The sequence below is a fragment of the Salminus brasiliensis genome, chromosome 5 (genome assembly GCF_030463535.1).
Source record: "Salminus brasiliensis chromosome 5, fSalBra1.hap2, whole genome shotgun sequence".
Taxonomy (NCBI): domain Eukaryota; kingdom Metazoa; phylum Chordata; class Actinopteri; order Characiformes; family Bryconidae; genus Salminus; species Salminus brasiliensis.
The window spans coordinates 7575934-7592052 of NC_132882.1; the positions used below are offsets into that span (position 1 = coordinate 7575934).

The following is a 16119-nucleotide window of genomic DNA, read 5'->3' on the forward strand; positions in this document are numbered from 1 at the left end:
ACAGCATGACCCAGGTGTCCTGCACACTTTAGAGGTTTCCAGCTATTGCACACTACCTTCTAACAACTAACTCTGGAAGGACTTGTTAATTAGCTGATTCGCTGGATCAGATGCAGAAGGGGCCGGAGGGTCCTCCAGGAATAAATACAATAAAACGGTCAGAATCTGAGGAAAGAAAACCCACCACTATGATAATGCTCAGTTCTGCTAGCGTCCGTATGAGAATCTAATGCTGATAAATGCTCTGGTTTGGTTTGGTTGCAGCCCTTAGATTTCAAACTGTGATTGGTTGATTCCTATGTGACTTCCTAATTACATTAGTGGTTGTGTGACGTGCATGGTGTGTAAAATCTTCAGTCAAGCTCTTGAAGTCCTAATGAATGGGAGAGCTGTCTGACAGTTTCTACCAAAATATAGATATCCCAATTTCCACTGGCAGTTTAAGAATTTAGCCTTATGTTTCCAACCAAAATCAACTGGAAAATAATAAGGAAAATAAGGCGAATATCCACAGTATTTCTGTAATACTTGTAGAATGTTTGGTACTGGGAGGCAAACTGAAGAATTACTCCACCTGTCCAATAGTGTCTGCTGGAAGACCAAATTCTACCAGCCATTTTTGTAAAAATCCACATTTCTATGCCACTACTTCAATTACTACTACTACCACCACTATTACTACTACTGTTACTACTGCTACTACTTTTACTACTACCACTATTACTACCACTAATTCTACTACTGCTGCTACTACCGCCACTATTACTACTACTGTTACTACTGCTACTATCACTATTACTACCATTAATACTACTACTGCTGCTACTACCTCCATTACTACTACTACTGTTACTATTACTGCTACCACTGCTACTACAACTACTACTACTAATACTACTACTATTACTACTACTACTACTGCTAATACTACTATTACTACTACTGCTACTACAACTACTACTATTGCTACTTTGATTACTACTACTACCACTACTACCTCCACTATTAGTACTACTGCTACTACTACTAACACTATTACTGCTACTGCGACTACTACTGCTACTGCTACCTCCATTACTACTACTACTGCTACTATTACTGCTACTACTGCTACTACTAATACTACTACTACCACTATTACTACTACTGCTACTACTACTACTACTACTAATACTACTATTACTACTACAGCTACTACAACTACTACTACTAATACTACTACTACCACTATTACTACTACTGCTACTACTACTGCTGCTACTACTACCTCCATTACTACTACTATTGCTACTATTACTGCTACTACAACTACTACTACTAATACTACTACTACCACTATTACTACTACTGCTAATACTACAACTACTATTACTGCTACTGCTACTATTACTACCTCTACTTCCACTATTAATACTACAGCTAATACTTCTACTATTACTACTACCACCATTATTACCACTACTGCTACTACTGCTATTACTACTACTACGTCTACTACTACCACCACCACTATTACTGCTACTAATACTTGTACTATTACTACTGCTACTACTACTGCTACTTGTACTATTATTATTATTATTATTACTACTACTACTGCTACTGTTACTACTACTATTACTTCCACTATTACAACTACTACTACTACTACTAATAATAATAATAATAATAATAATAATTAGGTTAAGTTAAATTATTATTATTTTAATATATTTCAGTTTTTAATGTTCAACAAAATTATGAAGGCCTTAGTATAATAGCAGTGGTGCTCCTACCTGATCAGTGCACTATACTACACAATGGTTGTTCTGAGCTTGTACAGAAGAAAAGTTAAACTCGTGTTTTTAAGATTTGCTTCATTATTCAGTTAATTGATATATCTGACATGGTGTGTCTACTGCTACGTAATGAACAGGCTCTTGAAGACGGATTTATCTAACTTGACATGGTTTGGTTTGTGATGAGCTGGATGTGCAGTTTGCATGATGCTACCTGAAGTTTACTACTTGTGAGCTGCATTAGCCTCACAGCTCCTGTGCAACTAACTAAAGAAGCCAGCTTTGGACACCAATTGAATTTCTTGTCAAACTGTTCCTTTACGGATAACGAAGAATGTCAGAACGTGTGAGCTAGCTGTGCTTTCTCCTATCAGGGTGGATCAGGAATCAAATCAGGAATGAGGAGAAGCCATACCTCTCGTCATTACGATGCCTGCCAGGCCTTTGTGGCATGTGTGAGCCAGAGAGGAGCAGCCAATCAGCTCGCTGTACTTCTCTCTCACCAAATGAAACACAGCGTCCGCAAAGTCCTGCAACACACAACCCCAGAATTCATGAGTTCTCCACAAAGCAGCATGCAGCCATGGTGATCTGGTGGCGAAGTCCCAGTCAGTGTTTGCCCAGATAACGCAGGCCCACGACCAGCTCCGAATTTACATATACTGTCTAATGCTATTGTTTAAAAGCCTGCTGTTGCAGGAGGCTGTGACAACAGGGGCTGAAAGAATTCTCTTAATCACAACACATTTATCACCCAGATTAACCCTTACATGTCTAGACAGGTTATTGTTGTTTGATATACTATTTAATACATAAATAAATAATTACACAAAAACACAATTGATCGTTAAAGTTCAGGATGACATTTCTCATTGTTACTATTCACATTCTGTTTTGATGATAAATGAAATGACAGACTCATGGCAAAAAATTAAATACAGGCGGATAAATTAAATAAAATATCAAATATCAAATAATTAAATAAATCAATAAAAGCAATTAAATAAAACTAAAACTAAATAATCTTACAAACAAAATGAGATGATTAAAAAAGAATTTCCACTTTTCATGTCTCAATTAGCTATTGAGAGATTATTTCTATAAAACTGTGAAAGTCTGTGAAAGTGATACGTTTTGCTAATATTAATAATATAAAGTAATAATCTATTCACACTATATTATAAACTATGCACACTATATTGTAGCAGAAATAGTTTTTCATGCCACTGATTTGATGTCAATATGATACATAATTGCAGTTTGGGAAATGAATGTATTTTTTTGCCATTTCATTGACTGTCAACTGGCTAAAATATTGCTTCATTGGTTCATTCTTATGGAGATAAACACAAGTAATCACAGTGGGTAATAATGAGGTCAGTGTCACTGCAGTGCTGAGAATGACCCACCACACAAATACTAGCTGCTCTGCTCTGTGGTGGTGCTCTGTCCGAGCATTGAAGAACAGGGTGAAGGAGGCTAACAGAGTATACAGAGAAACAGGTGGACTACAGTCTGGAATTATAGAACTATATAACAAAAATATATAACATAATAAAATAATGAAATAATAATAATTGAATGCCTTCCACACCATCCGCAATATTAGCAGCCTCTGTCTTTTCATATCTCAATAAGCTATTGAGAGATTATTTCTATAAAACTGTGAAAGTCTGTGAAAGTGACACGTTTTGGTAATATCAATAATATAAAGTAATAAACTATTCACATTATTTTCTATGCTGTAACTGTAATTTCTTAAGGTAAAGCTGAACTGATTGTGAGCAGTGTATTGTTATTAGGCCAGTCACAATAACCTTTTTTGCTCACAATATATTGTAGCAGAAATAGTTGAGATAGATGTTATTATTATCTGTTAAGAGCTTTTCATGCCACTGATTTGATGACAATATGATAGCAGAATTGTGTGACTACAACCATTAAAAACGCAATGCACGTTTAATGAATAATAGCAATTCATACTTCCTGTCGACTGGCTAAAATATTGTATAATGTTCATTCTTATGGAAATAAACACAAGTAATCACAGTGGGTAATAATAAGGTCAGCAAAAATGATTGAGGTCATGTCTGTATATTGTATGAGTCGAGTTCTATGAGTGGTATAGTGTATATGGCGTAATTATCGTGACAGGCCTAATTGTTGCGGCAGAATCTGTGACATTAGCCCACAGCTTTTAAATGGCTTTAAAAATGATACATTCAGCATGCTCAGCAGACTACTCTGAACAGTGCTTGCTGGAGACCAGCAGCAAACTAACAGAAGCGAAGAAGTCAGTTACCCTCGAGAGCCTCCACTGTAACAAGAATCCACAAACTATATGAACAACAGCGAGAGCGAGAGGCTACAATCACAGTGGATTGTGCTCTGCTCAGTGCTCTGCTCTGTGGTGGTGCTCTGTCTGAGCATTAAAGAACAGGGTAAAGGAGGCTAACAGAGTATACAGAGAAACAGGTGGAATACAGACTGGAATTATAGAACTATATAATTATAATATATAACATGATAATAATAATAATAATAATAATAATACTAATTAATGTTTTTTTTTAGATGAGATTCTTTTAGATGCTAAAGGATACAGTAATTTCTCAACATACTCTAAAAACCTGGCACTCACACACTTTTTAGGGTCAAATCTGAGTACATTTAAATAAGTGCAATTTATGAATTCAGTCGTTTTAAAGCCCTAATAAAATCTACAGCATGCTTCTGTTGTTGTTGGGAACAACTGTGACTTTATAGGGCTACACCACAAGGACAGTCCCCTAATATGATGAATGGGACTTCTCAGGGCTAGGAATCATGTTTTAATTAACAAAGAATAGCTTAATAAACTCCATAGTTATTTGCAAGGTCACACTGTAATGTACCCGCAGGTGCTCTGTCCAGTGTTCTGCAGTCCCTGCTCTAATTCGTGTCAGTACATGGCTCTGTTCTAGAGTAATTGGTTGGAGAGAACACATTTGTGTTTGTGGATGAATCTTTGTCTAAGACACTTTCACTAATGAAACCAAGCGATTTGTTTAGTGACATCGGAGCACTCTGTCCATTCAACCATCTGTCCACTGCTGCGAGGGGTGCTGTATGTGTGTGTGGATATGTGAGAGTGTGTGTGTGTGCGGGTTCGGTGGGGGAGGGCAGCAGCCGCTGGAAAACTCAGCCGGCTGAAAAATAGTCTGGCCTCTGTCCCCGAAATCACAAAATAGGTGCAGCCCAAATCCTGCCCAGACTGCGGGACAGATGTTCAAGCAACCTGTGTGAACACACACAAGCACACACACACACACACTTAAACTCTTACACACACATAGATACACATATACATGCTTCACACCACACATAGCCTCTGGTTCAAAAAGTATATGCTATTACGTGCAGCAATTAGCAGCTTAGGCCCCAATGAGGACACACACACAGACACGCACACACATATACAGCACTCACACACATACACACACACACACACACACCATGCCAAATAAGGATTATGAAGGACCAGAAGCTGTAGGGTGGCCAGGCAGCTGGTGGAGTGGGGCGCAGGCTCAACACTGGTCATGTTTGGAGACAGCACACAGTAGCATGAATGTGGTGGGCGTTATGAAGCATATGCCATCTTCTAGAGTCTCTCTCTCTCTCTCTCTCTCTCTCTCTCTCTCGCTCTGCCCTCATTCTGCCTCCCGCTCTCTTCTTTCCTGCCTCTCTCTCCCTCTGTGTGCTCTTCTGGAGGACGTTTACGGCCCATGGCAGTGAGTAAGCTGAATTAAGGGCTGACGATAAGGTCCCATCGCTGGCTTGCCTGAAACTCCAAAAGTGAGATATGACGTACCGTCGTGACGCCCGGCAGTGAGAAATCCCCACCATCTGAATTTCAATAACAACCGGGAGTTACATATGAAAAGAAAAAGTCTGACACTTGACTTAAATTGTGTGTATGCAATAATTAGACACTACTAGAAATGTTGTTTTACCCTCAAACCAGCTTGCAAAGCCTTAGCCACCACTTAAAATACCATAGCAACCACCTGGCAGCAATATAGCACCCATCAAGCAACTTCTTTGCAACACTACAGCAATCATCTGGAATACCACAGCAACCTACTAGCAACCACTTTAAATGAAACGTTATCATCTGCCGGGGATACCATAGCTTCCCCCAAGCAACACCATAGCAACCACATAGCAAATATGGATTGGTAAACTGCGAAAGTGATTGCTTTATAGTAGGGGGTTCTCAAACGTCTGAAACTGCAAGCCTCCATAACTTCTGCAATCATGCAAAAACACAGTAGTAACACCCAACCAACCACATGGGGTACTTGCTGTGGTACCCTATGTGGTTAGTTGGGTGTTACTGCTGTGTATTGGCATCACTGCAGCAGTTACCCTATCAACCACCTGGGATACCACAGGAGCCAGTTAGCAACACCTAAGCAAATCTCTAAACAATTATCTGAACTACCATAGCAAGCACCTGGTAAGACTATTGAACCCATCTTGTACCCACGTACTTACACTATAGCAAAACATCTGAGATACCATAGCAACCATTTAGCAACCACTAAGCAGTATCATAGCAACCACCTGGAAAGCATTTCTGAGCACCACAGAAACTACCTGGAGTATAGCTATCACATAGCAACACCATAGCAACCACTTAGCCATACCATAGCAACCACCTAGAAATCATTCGTTTGTTTAAACACTAGCAGCCTCTGTTTGTATCTATTTTAATGTGATGAATGAATGATCCGATCTGATAATCAGAAAGAGAAATGTCTCGCATTGGCATAGATAAACCTAACTAACTCTCAGTGGCAGTTTTTATTGACCTCAACCTGAATTTAACTGGTTTTGGCATCAAATTATCAAATACTATATTTGAAATGTATTAGTTTGTAGAAATCTTGTATGAATCAGATATTTAATCAAACAGTTCCTTCAAATGCCAGAAATTACGATTCACAAACCGAATAATAGCAAAAGACATTTAAACCTTAATTCACAACTTCAGGTATTTCCAGCCTAGTCTCCATCTGACTAGTCTACTGAACAACAGGTTAAGGCCTCCTCACTCTGTAAAAGTGAAGCTTCTACAGATTCGCTCTGATTGAAGTAGACAAACCAGCAGCAGAGACGCTTTTAAATGCCTCTTGGTCATAATTAAACACCAAGCCCAATGTCACCTTAATAAAACACCCTTTATTGGTGACATTAAACGGATTAAGAGGGATATGCCAAACACTGCCGCTTTTCAAAGAGGAAGGCGTGGGCTAGCTTTGGCCTCAGTCCCGGCCTCAGCCACCGTGCTAAACCTCAGAGTGACTCACGGAGCCCAGGCTCAACCTGTCTGATAGGAGAGGAGGTTCACTCTAATAAACCATTCCAGCATGACGAGTGGGGAGGAGCAAGCTTACATCAAACAGAGTTGGAGAGAGAGAGCGAGAGGTTACTTAAGCACATTATTAATTCATTTTCATTATGATAAGTGTCATTATCATTATTATTGTTGTTGTTAATATTGAAAACATTGATTGCTTCATCTACAAAGGCCTCCGTCAAGGGGTGGATATGTCAGTAAACAGTCAGTCAGTTGAAGGTGATGCGGATGTGTTAAAAGCAGGAAAAAATAGTAACGGCTGGGTCAGAACATCTACAAAACACCAGGCAGGTCTTGTGGGCTGTTCCTATTATGCGGTGGAGAGTATCTACCAAAAGCGGTCCAAGAAAGGACAACCGGTGACCCGGCGACAGGATCATGAGCATCTAAGGCTCATTGATGTGATCCATGGAGACCCCACCTCCCAACTTACAGGTCTTGTGGAGTCCATGTCTTAAATGGTTAGATCTGTTGTGGCAACACAAGGTGGTCCTAATGTTGTCGTTGATGTATGGCTGATGATGACAAATTATAAAAAAAATGTGATATAGTTCTATACTTCTTACATGGAATAATATCTTACTGCATAGATAGCCTCTAAATGTGATCATTTCTTTATTAATTAAATAAACTGACTTTTCTCTGCTACACAAGATGACAGCGCCACATTTTAATTATTTAATCACTCATTTATTATAGAAATTAACTTAGTAAACAATTACCTTAACCAATCTCCTTCACAACCAACCTTTTTCAAGAAGCCTAGCTTAGACAGCCTGCTTCAGCTCAAGCCAGCTTCAATAGGACTGAGGTCAGGACTGTTGTGGAGGGTTTCAAGTAGGCCTAAGTTGTAGGACTGTGGCAGTGTGTGAGTGTGTGAGTGTGAGGGTGGAAAAACCTCTCAAACTCTGCAGCTACAGCATGATAATGATCATTAATACCTACACATTTACTCATTTAGCCCAAGACCAATAAATAGCCTTAATAGCCTCAATCTGACCAAATCACCTCCTTTCAGCTCAACGTACAACTTGGGCCCATTTAAAGCTCCCCAGCCACGTCATCCTAACTATGGTGGATACCAGCGTGTCCCCATTGTCCCCTTTCAAAAAAAGAAATAGCATCTGATGATCAAATTATCAAAATATGATGATCAGCACACATTTAACCAGGTGTGTCCAAACCTTGGGCTGGTACTGTATATATAGGGAACAGCAGGTACCTAGAATTGTGTATATTTCATATGACAAGGAAAGTCAAATTCATACCCGAACTAATTACAATGCTTGACACCAATTACCCTCATTCCAAGAGGTCATTAGCCTGGAGGTTGAAACACTTCCATCACTGACCTTCATCAATAAACACTGAACATTGCCGTCTATGCTGTTTATTAAATAGGACTTTAAATTGGTCTTAAATAATAATGGACCACAGAGCCAACGTTTTACAACCCATCTCACAACTATACATGTGAAATGAACTGATGAGTGTTTTTTAAACCTCAAAACAGCCTAATATCCCTGTATCTAAACATCTGAACGTGTCTACCTCAGGGCAAACTGTGGAAAAAATAACTATGCGTCCGCACGGCACATTAATTGTCCACATCTCTTGACAGCCTGTCTGCACACTGACCATTAGAAGCCATTTGATGCCATTTAAAGTTACGTAACCAAAACTGAAGCACTTCATGTAAAGCTGTGTTCACCAGATTTCAACACAGAGGCGTTTCCCCACTCATTCAGTGCACTGAAATGTAGTACCAGTCAACAGTTTGAACACACTTGGTTGAATGTTTTATCTCAATGGTAGGGTGACTATATATATATATATATTTTTTTTTTTTTTTTTTTTTTTTCCCAAAAAAGTGGACACTGGTCATTGCTGGGGGGGTTAAGTAGGCCTAAGTTGTAGGACCATGGCAATGTGAATGTGTGAGGGTGGACATACCTCTCAAACCACCCCAGCAAACTCATGTGAGGCTCACATGGGTGGAACAAGGGGGGCTAGGTGAGTTACAGGTGTTCATGAGCTCTCAGTGGGTTTACATACGTTTTTACTGGGATCCAGTTGGGCTTCCCATATGGGACTCATCATTACAGCCCACCTTAATCTCACAAGATCACACAAGATCACTGGGAATCAGAACGTTTTAACCTTGGGTTCCACATTTTACCCCACCAAGGTTTATGCCCACCAAGGTCAGCGATGGGACCAAAAGAGGTTAAACCTGGGCCCCATCTGGGCTGTACACTGTATATGGGGCCTAGATGGGGCCCAGGTTTAACCTCTCCTGGTTCCATCACTGACCTTGGTGGGCATCCTTCATATGTGGGGTAAAATGTGGAACCCAAGGTTAAAACTTTCTGATTTCCAGTGCAGGCCCCATATGGACACATTAGCTGGGATGCAGCTACAGTATGCTAATGTACATTAATACACAAGCCTAAATAAGCCTTAACAGCCTACATATGTTTGTGTGAGAGCTACTCTGAGATGACATTGGGCTAGTATAGTAAAACCCACTGTATCGTTTAAGTGGTCCACTGACTTGGTTGGATTTGGTGCAATCTGCCTTCAACCCACAACCACCTACTAAACCAGTCATCCAATGGCTGTAGCTGGATTACACGCTTGCTGTGACAGCACAGCTCTACAGCAGCCATCCCTACAAGTGGGCTCCACATTTATTTCCCAGCTAATGCAAAATGTCAGCTGTAACAGCACCGTCGTCTTCCCTCAGAAGTCAATATTGTGGCACGAACAGAAATGTCAGCAGGGAAATTTTCTCCACTGCTCCCTGACCCAGAAGCCTGTCCCTCCAGGGCCTGAGGCAGACCGAGGGGCTTCCACACTGAAGCAATTCCTCTAGCAATGGTTAGCACACCACAGGTGATTGCTCAATTAGAAGTCTAGAGCTATTACTGTTATCTGCTGTACATTCAATAGCATTTATGATTGTGTAAAAGCACATAACTCCATAGTTAATTACAGACTAAATTACATTCCTTTACCTTTTGCACTGTCTGGCCATTTTTTCAGTTTGTTTCAATGCTAGAAAATCATGACTTTTTAGTCATTTTGCACAAACCAATCCTGCAGACACAACCGTATTAGCAACATTTAGTTGAAGGTGGCAGTTCAACTGCAGTGCAACTGCTCTTCCAGACAGAGGCTACAACCCCTCAGTGTCAGAGCAGTGTTACAGGATGCTGAAAGGAGGACACTGACTGAGAGAGACAGGTGTTATGTAATCGGCACAAGGCTGTCAAGCTCAGACCCAGCAGACCTTTATAAGACTCTTTCCTCTGAAGGATAAGAGATGTCTATGGTTGTAACTGTCATCAATTAGGTATATATTTAATTATTTAAATGTAATTACATGAATAATTACATAGTGTCTTCCTATCTCACCCGACAAGAGGGAAAGAAGGGACCACAAGGAGGGAAAAGACTCGGGTTAGACACAGTTCTGGAGAGAGGTCTAGTGCCTTAGAGCCGTAGCAGCGTTCCAGCCTGGAGTGGGAATGTCAGAGACGCCATTCAGACCCCTATTACAGTCTGCAGGATCCTGAAGCTGTTGTTTTAAGGCAAAATTGCTAGAAAATGTTGCTTTACGGACTGGGCCACAGGAACAGCAGTCTAATATGATGGAGGCTTTTACTAGCCGTGGGAGCCGTGGTCAGTTTTCGTTAAAACGTTGACCGCGTCGTCTTTTTTGTTATTACAGGAGAAATAATATGTCTGAGTATTTTCAAAACAGGGTTATGGCTAAATGAAACGATTTCATGTCATTACAGAATGAGTGCACTCCATTTTATTGGATGGGCCATTCCAATAAATCTCTGCTAACAGATCCAGGGAAATGCAATAAGCTGAAATTCTGCTGCAGGACATTGGTGGCGGGTTGCTGGCCTGATATACTTACAATTAACTCCTGTCATTGTGGTAACATACATTAGCAGCAGTGCAGCCGTGACGGCAGAGCGAGCTGCAAATCTGCACTTCAGGAGAATCCAATCACATGAGCGTCTGTGTGTGTGTGTGTGTGTGCAGGCTGGCGTCTCTCTGTGCCTTCACACTCCCCCTGTACCTTATCAGAGGCTGGCAGAGCGGCGGTGGCTACAGAAAAATGGGGCCACGTCTTATATTTCTTTATAGAGGTATTTAACAATTCATTCTCTAAGTTTTAATAGTGTCTTGCCGGTGGTGTATCATCTCCCTGCCTTCCGCTGAGGACGGGCCTTTTGAAAGTGGATCTCCATTCAGCAGCTAAAGCCCTGCCACAGGAGTTTTTTGGGGGAAATCTCTCAGTGCAGGGCCTCGGCAGACACTGCTGTCTGTTCTCTGCAACCTGCACTATTAAACCCTCTGTCTCTCTCTCTCTCTCTCTCTCTCTCTCTCTCTCTCTCTCTCTCTCTATGTTTCATTCTCTCCAACTGAGCTGTAACTGGGTCTAAGATTGTGGTCCAAACCTGAAAACAACCTAATTAGTAAATTCTGTCCAAGGACAACCCCTTGAATCCAACCAGACCCTAAACTGACCTCAATCACAATTCTCAATGGACCGTTTTCATCAGCTGTTTTTCAGAAGAAAGTTCTACCTGAAGTCTACTTACACTGTTGACACAAAGATTCTGACATTCACCAATGTTTCTTATTTGGGATTTGTTCAATATGGGATCCATCATTATAAGAGCAGCTGTGACACTTGATTTGAATGCTATCACTCAATAAAATGGATGGCATCAGGTGATAGTAGGCCCATTGAACTGGTTTGGAAGGTACCTACTGCACCTACCAGAAGGTTTTAGTGTGTTGTTATCGTTTATTCCATTCGTTCAGACCAATAAGGAGCCAGTTGGAGTATAAACCGCCGAAGAAATGCCAGCATTTGTCGACTCGCGGTCCAAAGCCAGGCAAACCCGAAAATGTTAATAAAATGCCAAAAACATACCAAACCTTCTAGTAGGCACAGTAGGTGTATACTGTACCAACTGAATGGGCCTACTATCACCTGATTTTGTCTGGTCTATGGAACGATAACATTCAAACCAGGTGGCCGTCGTCAATTCTGTGGTTTAAAAACATCATAAATCTAGTCTTTTTGTTAGGACATTTCTCAAGAACAAAGTTAAGAAAGTTCTAAGGTAGATAACAATGAATAAGGCCCAATATCCTTAACAACAGGGTGTGCTAGCTTTCCTTAAAGTTCTGCAAAGTTACCTCATGACTGGAAATTCTGAATTCTGGGCTCGAGGGGAATAAAGCCCCCCAGCATTGAGCTGTGAAGAAGTGGAACTGTGTTCTCTGGAATGATGGTTGGTGCTCCACCCAATACTTGGGATGAGGTGGGGTGGTGATCATCCAACATCCTGACCCCACTAACGCTCTTGTCGCTGAATGCAATCAAATCATCACAGCAAAGCTCCAGAACCTAGTAGAAACCTTCTTTCCTGGACTGTAGAGACAGTTACTCCAACATAAGCAGGATACACTCTATTGTATTACCCCTGATTTCAGAAGAACAATGAATAAGCAAGTGTCCAAACACTTTTGTCCATATAGTGTATATATACACTAGAAACTATGGATTTATCAGGATGGAATAAATAGTTCAAGCTCTAGCTGTGCGGCTATCTGTTTCAGTATCTGTTTCAGTTGCTCATGCTCTTTTATACAGCAGTGATGTGATGCATGAAGGGTCTCTCTCTGTCTCCTTCTCTTCCTCTCTCTCTCTCTCTCTCTCTCTCTCGTCCTGCTTTTACAGTTAGTTTTCCTTTGTCTAGCTGACAAAAAAAAAAACTCTTGCTGACAAAGCCCCTCCCTGCAAGATGAACTGTGTACAGCTTTTGCAATGTCGCCTCAAACCGTGTCCAACCTTTTTGTGTGTGCAAGGTCCAGATGGCCCTGCAGCCTGTGAGACAGATTTTCAGCCAGCCATGCTTTTAGCTCCATCAGCAGGGAGCTGTCAGTCAGATCAGCCTGGCTGGACCAGCAGTGCCACAAAATTTACTCCACCTCCCCCCACCTCCAGCCTTCCTACGCCTCCTCTCAGTTCCCATTCAGCCTCCCCTTAGCCCTCACTCATCCCGAGTACACCTACCTCCCGCCACTATTCAGTCTCCCTTCAGCCCGAGCTCAGCCCGAGTACAACTTCTCCCAGCAACCATTCAGCCTCCCTTTAGCCCTCAATAAACCTATATCCAGCCTCCCTCAAGCCCTCACTCCAACCAGCCACCATTCGGCCTTTCTCATCCAGCCTTTACACAGCCATAGTACAGCTAGTCTCAGGCACATACTCAGCCTCCCTCCAGACCACCCTAAACCTACATTCAGCTTCAGTCTAGCCCTCAATCAGAATACGACTCCCGTCTGCTGCCTTTCAGCCTCCCTCCAGCCTTTACTTAGCCAGAATGCAACTCTTCTCAGCCTAATTCAGCCTCCCCCCAGCCCACCCTAAACTTACATTCAGCCTACTTACAGCCATCACAAAGCTGGAGTACAACTCATCTCAGCAATCATTCAGCCTCCCTTCAGCCCTCAATAAACCTATATTCCCTCCAGTCTGCATTAAACCTTCTACATTCAGCCTCCCTTAAACCCTCAATAAGAATATGACTCCTGTCAGCCACCATTCAGCCTCCCTCTAGCCCTCAATCCAACCAGCCAACATTCAGCCTTCCTCCTCCAGCCTTTACATAGCCAGAGTACAACTACTCTCAGGCACATACTCAGCCCCTCTCCAGACCACCCTAAACCTACATTCAGCCTCACTCTAGCCCTCAATCAGAATACGACTCCCGTCTGCTGCCTTTCAGCCTCCCTCCAGCCTTTACTTAGCCAGAATGCAACTTTTCTCAGCCTAATTCAGCCTCCCCCCAGCCCACCCTAAACTTACATTCAGCCTACTTACAGCCATCACTAAGGTGGAGTACAACTCATCTCAGCCTCCATTCAGCCTCCCTTCAGCCCTCAATAAACCTATATTCCCTCCAGTCTGCATTAAACTTTCTACATTCAGCCTCCTTTCAGCTCTTGTTAGTCCTCTAGACCACACTCAGCTTCCACTGAGGCCGCCTTCATCCCTCAGGAAGCATTGTAACCTCTAGTTAGTTATGCATGTTAATGATGAAAACACAACAGCCCCTAAAGTTGTAAACACCAAACTGCCCACAGCCCACGGTGCACCTACAACTCCTCCCTCAATTCAGCCTTTCTCAACCAACCTGGTCTGCTAATTCTGACTGAAATTTTCTGTCAGCCAAACTCCAGCCTTCACCCCGACCCCACTCAGCCTTACTCCCACACTCAGTCCACATTCAGGCCCCAAGTGACTCATATCCAAACTTCTAGAGCCCCCTCTGCCTTCCTTTAGTGTCCTGCTGAATAATACATCCAATGGAGAGTCAGAAAAGTCCTGCCTCTGTCCTCCACACTAACACTCTAACAGCAAAGCACGGTCAGACAGCCTTAGGGCTCCAAAGTTTTTCTAGGTGCCACGTGACACTTCAAGCCTAAAACAGTCCTCCTCCGGCCCCACACAAGTTTAGGGCCCAGAGGAAAAGAGAGAGTTGAGCTGACACAGTAACGGCCGCTGGCCCGAGACTCAGGCTTGCGGAACGATAGCTATTTAGGCTGAAGTCCTCAGCCAGGCCTCTCCGGTCTCAGTGACCCCATTCTGTGGATAAGAACGCAGATGGCCATGAGAAGATCAAAAGATTGTCAGGGTGACATGTCAAAAAAACAAAAAGAAATGAGTGGACGGGTCAGGGACGCGTCTCCAGACCATTTTTGGAGGAACAAAATGGACATGTAATTCCGACGCGGAAGCAGATCGAGGAAAAAGAAGTGCCGACGGCAAAGTTCAACTGCAGTCCAACTGCTCGTTCAGGCCAGGGCTACAAAGCTCTCAGTGTCAGAGCAGAGCAGTGTAAGGAGGACGCTGACCAGGAGAGATGGCTGTTATATAATCTGCATAAAGACAGATTATATACGACAACTTATGACAAAGAGAGCTACAAGTGAGATACACTATCTGGACAAAAGTATTGGGACACCTGCTCATTAATTGTTTCTTGAACCTCTTGAAGTGTATTAAAAGAGTTGATCCTGCTTTTGTGGAGTAACTATCTCTACTGTCCGGATAAGGGAAGGCTTTCTGATAGATATTGGAGCCTTGCTGTGAGGATTTCATTGCATTCAGTGACAAGAGCATTAAAGAGGTCAGGATGTTGGATGATCACCACCCCAACTCACCCCCAACTCCCGACTCATCCAAAAAGCACTGGATGGAGCACCACCAACCATCATTCCAGAGAACACAATCAGTTCCACTGCTCCACAGCTCAATGCTGAGGGCCTTCTACCCATCTACCCCATGCTTGGCATTAGTCATAGTGCCAATAGGTTCATGTTTACCTGCTTTATTTGCGGCACTTCTCTACAAAGACTAGACACGCTGTGAGTGTGCAATTGCACATCTGTGTCAGCAATGCGTGCAAATTAAAGTAGCTCAATATATTCATTAGAATACTCAAACATTCGGACATATAGTGTATAATTCACATGAAATTGAATGGAAGCATGCTTTTATTACCATTTGTGACAAACAGCAATGTCTGACCCCCCCCAAAAGAAATTGTGGTCAGAAGAAAACCTTATGTTGAAGATCTACATCTAAACTACTCTAGAAAGTGCTTTAGAGGTCATTAGAAGTGCTCATGACACGCGCACCTGCAAGGAGGATAATAACTGGTACACGTGTGCTGATTCTGCATTTTTGCAGCTATATTAAACAGATGTTGTTAGTGATGAGCACTATGTGTGTGTGTGCATATACAGGACTGTGTCCTACACTTTGGCACAGCCATCTGATCAAACAGATCCACCAACAGCAGGTACAAAATCAGCTTGAGGATCAGCTCTGTGTATGAA

General features: G+C 42.2%; 1 protein-coding gene across 1 annotated transcript in view; it reads right to left on the bottom strand.

The window, feature by feature from the left end:
• adarb2 (adenosine deaminase RNA specific B2 (inactive)) overlaps window positions 1–16119 on the bottom strand; it is a 252150-nt gene that overhangs the window by 41836 nt on the left and 194195 nt on the right. Inside the window, exon 4 of the mRNA XM_072679337.1 lies at window positions 2194–2308. Within this exon, the coding sequence (XP_072535438.1) occupies window positions 2194–2308 (115 nt within the window). The remainder of the gene's footprint in view (window positions 1–2193; window positions 2309–16119) is intronic.